Raw genomic sequence first — 10,668 nt, forward strand, 5'->3', positions numbered from 1 at the left:
AGCCTCTGCTTCAGAGGGGGGAGGGGCTACAGTAGCCTCTGCTTCGAGGGGGGAGGGACTACAGTAGCCTCTGCTTCAGAGGGGGAGGGCTACAGTAGCCTATGCTTCAGAGGGGGAGGGGCTACAGTAGCCTATGCTTCAGGGGGGGAGGGGCTACAGGAGCCTATGCTTCAGAGGGGGGAGGGGCTACAGTAGCCTATGCTTCAGAGGGGGGAGGGGCTACAGTAGCCTATGCTTCAAAGGGGGGAGGGGATACAGTAGCCTATGCCTTCAGAGGGGGGAGGGGCTACAGTAGCCTATGCTTCAAGGGGGGAGGGGATCCAGTAGCCTATGCTTTCAGAGGGGGAGGGGCTACAGTAGCCTATGCTTCAGAGGGGGGAGGGTACAGTAGCCTATGCTTCAAGGGGGGGAGGGGATACAGTAGCCTATGCTTCAAAGGGGGGAGGGGATACAGTAGCCTATGCTTCGGAGGGGGGAGGGGATACAGTAGCCTATGCTTCGGAGGGGGGAGGGGCTACAGTAGCCTAAACATGCACATACACAGACAAACATTTTCAGCTTGCAGACATATGTTTCTGAGTGACAGAGTGAGGACTTTGCATAGGCGCTTTGTTGCATTTTTTTGTGGGACTAGAAAAAATGCCTGGAACGTAAAAGAACGTTCCCGTGTGTCTCAGTTGGTAGAGCATGGGGTTGTGGGTTCGATTCCCACGGGGGACCAGTACGGAGGAGAAAAGCATGAATGCACGCACTACGATAAGTCGCTATGGATAAGAGCTTCTGCTAAATGACTAAAATGTAAATTAACCCGTTCCCAGCATTTTAAATAATGGTTCCATTCCAGTACTGATCACTTTCATTCCAGGTTCCGTTCCTTGAAAATGTTTGTTATTTTCCGGTTTTCGGTTCTGTTCCCTGAACAGTTTCCAATCCCTGCTATTCACAGAGGAGAACATGAACACTTACCACTTCACTTTGTCTTTCAATTTGGGCGGCTGGAAATTACTCTTTGTCATCAAGAAAAGGGCCCTGGAAAGTAAGAGAATAGACTTGGTTGGTAGAACAAAAAGTACAAGAAATATCCAGCATCACATTGTCAAGGCTTCATTCACACATCCCCCAGCACACATACTACCTCATGGGGTGCAGGTCAAACATAGGAGGCTGCAGCTCGGCCAGCTCAATGGCAGTGATGCCCACGGCCCAGATATCACACAGCTGGTTGTAGCCTCCCTTCCTCTCCACTGCTGCCACCTCTGGAGCCATCCTGAAAGGAGGGAGAGGGAAAAAAATAGAAGAGTACTTAACATCAGTCATGAACCAATTAATCATTGTGAGTCAATCAATTCCAGCCATAACACTAATCATAACACTGTCCAGAGCAATATGAATGGTCTGTCACATCCTTAGATCAATAAGTCAATTAACCACACCATCATGTCAGAGCCCATCCAGAGTGTGACACCGAGGGGAGGGACCAGGGGTGAAGCTCACCAGTATGGAGTTCCAATGAAGGACTTCCTCTTAGCCAGCGTGGCAGTGATCTGTGCTGATACACCAAAGTCAGCTAAGGAGAAAGAGGGGAAATGGAGAGAAAATGAGCAAAAGATAAAGAGGTATTGTGAGATCTTATTCTAATACAGTAGGTAACTTAGGCTGCGTTTAGACAGGCTCTATCCAGATCTGATTTGAAAAGATCTGATGTGATTGGCCAAAAGACCAATTAGTGGCAAAAAAATATCTGAATTGGGCTGCCTGTGTGAACACAGCCTAAGTAGTCAAGGTGAGGCTTTGGGAACTGTTATCTGGTTGAAGTGTAAGCAATGGTTGTCCAAAACCTTACCTAATTTCACATAGCCGTTGTCTGTCAATAGAATATTTGCTCCCTATGAGAAAAAGTTATAGGGTCAGGCAAAATATAACCACACCAAACAAGGTTTGAAAGTCAATCGTCTCTACTTGAAAGCACACTTATTGCCATCATTGACATGGCATTACCTTAATGTCTCTGTGCATTTTGCCTTTGTTGTGGAGATAGTACAAACCCTGTAAGGAAGGGAGAAAACAACATATCACTAATTCTTAGTCAATCTGACCCCTAGATTCACACGTCAGCAGGGGGGAAAAAACGTACCTGAAGGGTTTCCCGTGACATATACGCAATCTGAGACTCGGACAGAGGCCCAGTCACTGGAGAGGAGGGAGAAAGAGGGCAGAATTTAAGAGCAAGGCAAAGTATCTGAAGCATTTCATACACACGTTTGAGATCAACACCAGATGTTTGACTTACGAGTGCTATTTACTGTGTTGGCTGGCTATGACAGCTTAAGAGGGAGAGTAGAAAGAGTGTGGATATTGATTGTAACAAGCTTTCATCTATTGTGCTTTATTGTCTGTTTTTAGATGAAAACACAGCTATTCTATTAGGGTGACTGTGAGCATGGGTGAATGCATAGGTCACCACAGTGTGAGTGACTTTGTGAATGTGGGAACGGGTGTGTGCTTGAAGAGACTATGTGTGTGTGTGTGTGTGTGTGTGTGTGTGTGTGTGTGTGTGTGTGTGTGTGTGTGTGTGTGTGTCTTACCGTGATAAATATCCTGCAGAGATCCTCCTCCGCAGTACTCCATGCTGATCCATAATTTATCTCTCCTGAAGGAGAAGGGAAGTGATACACTCACTGTCAATATCCCTCTCAACAGACCACAAGATAGCAAGACTGATGCTGTGAGTCGTGCTGTCCCAATCAGACAACAAGTCTCGATTAGACCAAAGACGGACATTTTAGCTGTACTTTAAATTTTGCTCCATCCAAAACGACAACATAGACAATTTCATGCCTGAAATATCTGTATAATTTGAGTCCAACTTCAGAGAGTTGTAAAACTGTCTATCCATACCGGATCTATCAGTATGTCAGTCTTACCGGAGATAGCTGCCGAAGTAGGCCACGATGTTGGAGTGTTTGCAGTCCTTCATCACAATGATCTCCTGCTGCACCACCTCAAAGTCCTCACCTGTTAATCAAACAGTCAGTCATCTGATCAGTTACATGTTCAGGCCACAAAGCACTAGCCTGGTGGCTAGATCATGTTCAGGCCATAAAGATTAGCGTGGGTGGCTAGATCATGTTCAGGCCATAAAGCATTAGCCTGGTGGCTAGATCATGTTCGGCCAAAAGCAGTAGCCTGGTGGCTAGATCATGTTCAGGCCATAAAGCATTAGCCTGGTGGCTAGATCATGTTCAGGCATAAAGCATTAGCGTGGTGGCTAGATCATGTTCAGGCATAAAGCATTACCTGGTGGCTAGATCATGTTCAGGCCACAAGCACTAGCCTGGTGGCTAGATCATGTTCAGGCATAAAGCATTAGCCTGGTGGCTAGATCATGTTCGGCATCAAGCATTAGCCTGGTGGCTAGATCATGTTCAGGCCATAAAGCATTAGCCTGGTGGCTAGATCATGTTCAGGCCATAAAGCATTAGCCTGGTGGCTAGATCTGTTTGTGCTTTAGCCACATCCACGTGACATGTTGTTGTCATGCCATACAACGATAGAAAAGCTAGCTTAAGCATAAACAGACACGGCTACCAGGCCAACACAGCCAAGCATTCGTCGCAAGATACAGACACCAAGACATGAAATCTTTTCAAATTCAAGCAGATGGTAAACATGATAGAACTTGTTTTGATCATCATTAGGTTGTGCGCTAGTGGAGGCTGTAGTGTCTACAGGAAATATATTGATGCAGAAATTGAAAGCAGCGCTAACTGCATCAAATCCAGCTATTTTAGAACGCTTTCAAACACTGGGACATGTCTAAGAGCCCAGGCTTATATGAAATGACAGCACACCTCAGCATGGATAAAATAGCTAAAAAGACAATCATTTCAGTGGTGTGCCAGCTTAAAAATATATCTTATTCAAATGTAAAATGACTGTTTCAGTTGCTTCATCTATACTGTAAAAGTGAAATCAGTGAGACACTTGCATCCATCCACACTCAGAACCATCTCTGACAGATTGCTTTTGACAACATTAAGAATGGCTGTGGGTGAATATTGTAGAGTTGGCTTCTGCATACATAGGCTTACATAGTCCATGGATCAAGATTACCTTTGCACCCTTCGAGCTCTGACACCGAGGTGAAGGTCTACCGTCTGATGGATACCCTGGCTGTGGCTTTCAAGGTTTTATCTGGGTGTCGAGCCCCTCAGATATGTGACTGTCGAAGCAAATTAGTGCCCTTCCTGACCCATACCGCGAAAGCAAATCTCTGTTACTATGGTAATGAGTCTGACCCAAGGCCCCAGCAGCTATATTGACAGGAAGTGTAGAAACACAGTGGACAAAAAGGCATACAGCTGCAATCGTTCACATAAGCCTTAAAAACAAGTTATGCATAGAGGTTTATCCCTTTCCAGTCACTAAAACCTGCTATGAATTCATGTGGGTCAATGGCCAAATGATTAATCCATGCATAACTACCTATATCCTGCTAGCGCTCTGAGCAGGGATAGAGCCACACAGCTTGCTAAGTGCTATCACATGGTAGGCTAGGCTATATCATCCAGCTACACCAGTGTTTACACCCGGACGCTGCAGCATGACAGCTTGATTCTGCGTCGAAGATGGCTCTGATGGGTGACTGTCCTCCTCACTCAGTGGCGTGTATTCATGGATGCCAAGGGAAGTCAGGGTTCCCCCAAAAAATAGACCAAAAATAAATAACGAAAATTWATCTTTCGTCTCTGTGTTTCATAATTTTCCTTCAATTTGCAAGAGGCTGAATTGTATCTCACAGGAGAAAGCATCCGAACGAGCGAAACAGCGCCCGTCTCATTACGTGTAGACCATCTACATATGCATTCGGAAAGTATTCAGACCCCTACACTTTTTCCACATTGTGTTACGTTATAGGCTTATTCTAAAATATATAAAATTGTGTTTTTTCCTCATAAATCTCAACAATATCCCATAATGACAAATATTTTTTATTTTGTGCAAATTTATAAAAAATACAAAACTGAAATATTACATTTACATAAGTATTCAGAACCTTTACTCAGTACTTCTTTGAAGCACGTTTGGCAGCGATTACAGCCTCGAGTCTTCTTGGGTATGACGCTACAAGCTTGGCACACCTGTATTTGGGGAGTTTCTCCCATTCTTCTCTCAAGCCATGTCAGGTTGGATGGAGAGCGTCGCAGCACAGCTATTGTCAGGTCTCTCCAGAGATGTTTGATCGGGTTCAAGTCCGGGCCCTGGCAGGGCCACTCAAGGACATTGAGACTTGTCCCGAAGCCACTCCTACATTGTCTTGGCTGTGTGCTTAGGGTCATTGCCCAGTCTGAGGTCCTGAGTGCTCTGGAGCAGGTTTTCTTCAAGGATCTCTCTGTACTTTGCTCCGTTCATCTTTCCCCTCGATCCTGACTAGTCTCCCAGTCCCTGCCACTGAAAAACATCCCCCCAGCATGCTGCCACCACGCTTCATCGTTGGAATGGTGCCAGATGGAGGCCAGAAAGGCCTGATTGGTGGAGTGCTGCAGAGATGATTGTCCRTCTGGAAGTTTCTCCCATCTCTACAGAGGAACTCTGGAACTCTGTCGGAGTGACCATTGGGTTCTTGGTCACCTCCCTGACTAAGGCCCTTCACCTCAGATTGCTCAATTTGGCCGGGCGGCGAGCTCTAGGAAGAGTCTTGGTGGTTCCCAACTTCTTCCATTCAAGAATGATGGAGGCCACTGTGTTCTTACAGACCTTTAATGCTGCAGAAATGTTTTGGTACCCTTCCCCAGATCTGTGCCTCAACATAATCCTGTCTTGGAGCTCTACGGACAATTCCTTCAACCTCATGGATTGGTTTTTGCTCTGACATGCACGGTCAACGATGGGACCTTATATAGACAGGTGTGTGCCTCTTCAAATCATGTTCAATCATTTGAATTTACCACAGGTGGACTCCAGTCAAGGATCATCAATGGAAACAGGGTGTACCTGGGCTCAACTCAACGTTTACAATTGGCTCATTCATCCCCCTCCTCTCCCCTGTAACTATTCCCCAGGTCGTTGCTGCAAATGAGAACGTGTTCTCAGTCAACTTACCTGGTAAAATAACGGATAAATAAATAAATAAAATAAAAACTTCGAGTCTCATAGCAACGGGTCTGAATACTTATGTAAATAAGGTATCTGTTTTTTATACATTTGCAAACATTTCTAAAAACCTGTTTATGCTTTGTCATTATGGGGTAGTGTGTGTAGATTGATGAGGAAAAAAACAATTCAATACATTTTAGAATAAGGCTGTAACGTAATAAAATGTGGAAAAYGTGAAGGGGTCTGAATACTTTCCGAATGCACTGTGTCTGATGCCGTCTGTATGGCATTGGCCTCCCTTGACTAAAAAAAATTGCCAATCAGTGTTGAGCTAAACTGAGCGAGCTCAACTGTGAATGGTCTTGGTGCACTAAAATAAAAAAATTCAAGGGAAGCCAGCTTGGATTTGGCATCACTCCTGTCAAATCCCATTGAGAGCATACGTCATTGACAGAAAAACTGGAATTGTTGCATCTTGTTGTGTTGTTGTCTTCCTAGCCACCTAGCTAAAATTGTCCCTTTCCTAATTAGCCATGGGTGGAAATAGGGATTTGGACTTGTGGTTTTACTTAATTTTCCGTACTGGCCAATGATTATAATGGAGATTCTGCTCCTACCATTAATTCATACGTTGTTGTGCCCCTGACCTGAAAGGATGGGAGTTCAATATGTAGCTAGAAGTAGAAGGCTAATACTAGCTAGCTAACACTGCCCATGAATGGAAGTTAGGCTAGCAAGCAAGAATTTTAGCCAGGTAGCCTAGAACAACAAAAACTAAAAGTGGGTACTATATGACAGAGTCAGACCATTTCGTCAACATGAGAGGCGGATGGCATTGGCGTTTCTCTACAAGTAGGGTGAGTTAACATGTTTTTCTACTTGCACGAACGCACACAGAGACATCAGAAACATGGACAGCCACATATTTAGCTTACGTTGATTGGACTAAGTTGTTTTTGGTATCTTATAGTTGTCACTAAATTAGACTAAGCAGAGTTGATTTGATGATGTTGAAATGTTGAAGTTGAAATGGTGCTGGAATGGTGGAGGCAGCTCCTGTTATCTTTGTGACTTGCGGTAACTCTCTGTGGTTCTAAATCAATAGTTGTTTAGTGATGGAAACATTCACTTGTTTGACCATGCTGTAGGTAAAGTAACTGTCTGTTACTGTACATGAAATATGTTTTGTGGACTTCACTGGACAGAGGTTGCTATCCGGTTTTGTGATAAAACAAAGGTGTGGTTGAATTTATTCTGCCACTGTGTCTTCTTATTGTCTCTGCCTTTAGGTCTATATAGGCATATGGACTAACGCAAGGTCACAAGGCATGTGGACTAACACGTTATAGAACAAACAAAGCCATTATCACAACACATGGGATGTAATTTGGCTTTTGGGGCGGGGGGGGGGGCTTTGGTTCCCAGTGATTTTACCACGTCACCTCTCAAGGATAACGAAGGGCAACACAAAAGGGAAAATAAGGCAAATCATAGGCTACAGCGCAGAGGCAAAAGAAGGACTGTGGGCCAAATCCTGAATGACATCCAAGCGCAGTTTACAAACTTTTGCTTCAATCAGAATTGATGTGTCAATAAGTATTGACATGAAAATTGTGAGTTGTGTACGGAGAACTCTTAGGACTCAACCCTGGAGAAGTCATCTAAATCTGAAGATGAAGTAAACAGTGCTGTGTTTTTTAAGGCTTCCATTGTTGTCCTTTAGTGCCTGCTGAAAACGACTGGTACACCGGTGCAATGGCTTATCAAATCAAGCTCAAAGGTTTTGCCTCTGAAATCCAGACCCAGCCTTTCAGACGCTCAGACTGCATGAATCAATTCCAGTCAACCAATCAGTGAAGACTGAGCCAAACCCCTCACTGATGCTTATCACAGTACAAAACACTTTGTTTCTGGCATACATTCAATACTAGAACGGACCATTCATTATGTAAACCCATAAACCCTGAAGCTACAGTGCCTTCGGAAAGTACTCAGACCCTTGACTATTTTCAAATTTTGTGGTATAAGATAAGGTACTATAACTACCACGCTGTTCACGACTCAATCAGCATTCAGGGCTCGACACCGGATTAAAAATCCATAAGTAGCCTATTCACATGAAGGATTCCAAATAAGATCTTTATCACACCACACACACGTGTGTTTGGTTATTCAATGACACCTAAGCTTTAGAACAGTCATACTGAATGTGTTGATTGGGTGTGCCCAGTCCAAACGGCAAAACATATAATTTCCTGTGGTTCATAAGGGATGGATATTGCGTTTCATTAGTAACTGATTCCATTAGCAGTTGGACATGCAGAACGCTGCTGCTGGAAGTGACCATTGGGTAATACAGGCCCTGCCTCCCTGACAAAGTAGTCCAACAAACTAAAAGTCAAAACTTTCTTCTAAATAAAAGTTGTAGGCAGCAGCGGTTTGTTGGAGCGTGAGTCATGTAAGGAATTTGACAATTTGTCTAGGGTGGAATGTGTGAAAAAACACCCCATTTCATTTGCTTTTCCCAGCTTACTGTTTAGAGAACTGTTACTGAACGGTCAAAGCTAAATAAACTTTTCTCAAAGCGCAAGCAACTCAGTTGTCAACAGAAGGAAAGCCTTTTGAGGAAACCTTGAAAGCATGTAAGCAAATGCACAAGTTGAAGCATGACATTTCCATATCTCCTAAAGCCAGACTCCTAAGCGTGTCCTGTAGTCAATCATGGTGTATAGATTCCTCAAAAGCCGGGAATAACACATACAAGAGGGTAGCCGCGCACACACAAACACAACCCCACCTACTTGAAGCACAGACATTTGAACAAAACACACAACAGCACACACACAACACACACACACACCAAACACAACACACATTCACACACACACACACACCACACACTAGGGAACAGAGACAATGGAAAGAATGTGATAAGTACAGGGCTTCGAACACACTTAAGAGAAATCTAAAAATAAAGTGCTTGTTCTAGTGAACAATAACACATTCCTCTGACTGTGACCACTGCATTTCCATGGAGCGTGTGTCCACATTGGCCTTTCTATAGGACAATCAGCCTGACAGCTAGCCTAGCGACACAACACACAGAGAGAGAGAGAAAAATAACAAACCCCAGATAATCGTTCCCCTCTGTTAATGTTAATACGTGGCTAACAGTTGAACATTAACAACATTGTGAATATGTGTAAGAGAAATCAAATAAAAMAGATAATTTCCTCACGTTATGTTATAGGTGTAGTATATAACCTCAATGAGTTTAAGACAGGTTAGGCTAATGCTAGGCTAGGATATCAAAAACAATGCTATTGAAAACATCTGGCTGTCAGCTCTTTTACCCACATTTAGGTTTTTCCAAGGGGCATGACAACTACACATGCCGCACAACAATACAGTCAGCAATTGTTGAGTTTCCATACAGGTTTTAAAGGGAGAGGTGAGCATTTTACATTCAAATCATTTAGCAGTCGCTCTTATCCAGAGAGACMTACACTTAGTGCATTCATCTTAAGATAGCTAGGTGAGACAACCACATTTCACAGCCATAGTAAGTACACTTTTCCTCAAAGTAGTTTTCAGCAAAGTCAGAGCTAATAACCCATGTGCTGGTCAGTCTAGCTGCACAAACTGTATGGGACAGCACAGACTGCTAGGGCGGCAGGTAGCCTAGCGGTTAAGAGCGTTGGGCCAGTAACTGAAAGGTTGCTGGTTTGAATCCCTGAGCCGACTAGGTGAAAATCTGCCGAGGTGCCCTTGAGCAAAGCACTTAACCGTAATTGCTCGTTTAAGTCTGCTAAATTAATAAAATGTCAAGTTAAAATATCTCAGATGGGAAGCAATGATGCAGTGTGCGGAAGGGAAAACTGGTGTGTGCGTGCGGCTTTAGCATATTCAACACTGCACCAATGCATTCTGCAGGCCTGAGGCGGCGCAGTCCGTATCAAGCAGCTCCGTAACTGTAATCGCTCCCAGGGTGACCATGTCACGTAAACCAGATGCTCATAAATCAAAAGCAGAAACAAACTAAATGTTTATAGTTCCATCTAATTCATGAATTCAATGTACTGTGAACAAAGAATCCAGACTGAAATAATGACTGACGAGAGAAAAGCATAAAAGGTGTTCATTAGACTGTTAAATTGTAAAGACGGAGACAAGATGATGGCCATGTCCGAAATGAACAGACCATTCCCCATGTTTCAGCATTTTACAAATTCATTTCAATGCCAATTAAAGCAATGTGGGAAAAAATGGAATGCTTCCCAATGTCTTATCTGGTACCTATCATACATTGGGTGCGTTCCAACCCCTCATATCCCTAAAGCTAAAACCTCATTTGGACGSCTTTCCTTCCAGTTCTCTGCTGCCTGCGACTGGAACGAATTGCAAAAATCTCTGAAGTTGGAGACTTTTATCTCCCTCAACAACTTTAAAAATCTGCTATCCGAGCAGCTAACCGATCGCTGCAGCTGTACATAGTCCATCTGTAAACTACCCACCCAATTTACCTACCTCACCCCCCATACTGCTTTTATTTATTTACTTTTCTGCTCTTTT

General features: G+C 43.8%; 1 protein-coding gene across 1 annotated transcript in view; it reads right to left on the reverse strand.

Annotated features, from left to right (window-relative positions):
* The window catches only part of LOC111951738 (mitogen-activated protein kinase kinase kinase kinase 3-like), a 40,460-nt gene that overhangs the window by 25,453 nt on the left and 4,339 nt on the right, over window positions 1-10,668 (reverse strand). Inside the window, 8 exon segments of the mRNA XM_070434840.1 lie at window positions 967-1,029; window positions 1,136-1,267; window positions 1,495-1,567; window positions 1,844-1,886; window positions 1,999-2,046; window positions 2,135-2,190; window positions 2,586-2,650; window positions 2,925-3,015. Coding sequence (XP_070290941.1) covers window positions 967-1,029; window positions 1,136-1,267; window positions 1,495-1,567; window positions 1,844-1,886; window positions 1,999-2,046; window positions 2,135-2,190; window positions 2,586-2,650; window positions 2,925-3,015 — 571 coding nt within the window.

This window comes from Salvelinus sp. IW2-2015, linkage group LG25 (genome assembly GCF_002910315.2).
Source record: "Salvelinus sp. IW2-2015 linkage group LG25, ASM291031v2, whole genome shotgun sequence".
Classification (NCBI taxonomy): Eukaryota; Metazoa; Chordata; class Actinopteri; order Salmoniformes; family Salmonidae; genus Salvelinus; species Salvelinus sp. IW2-2015.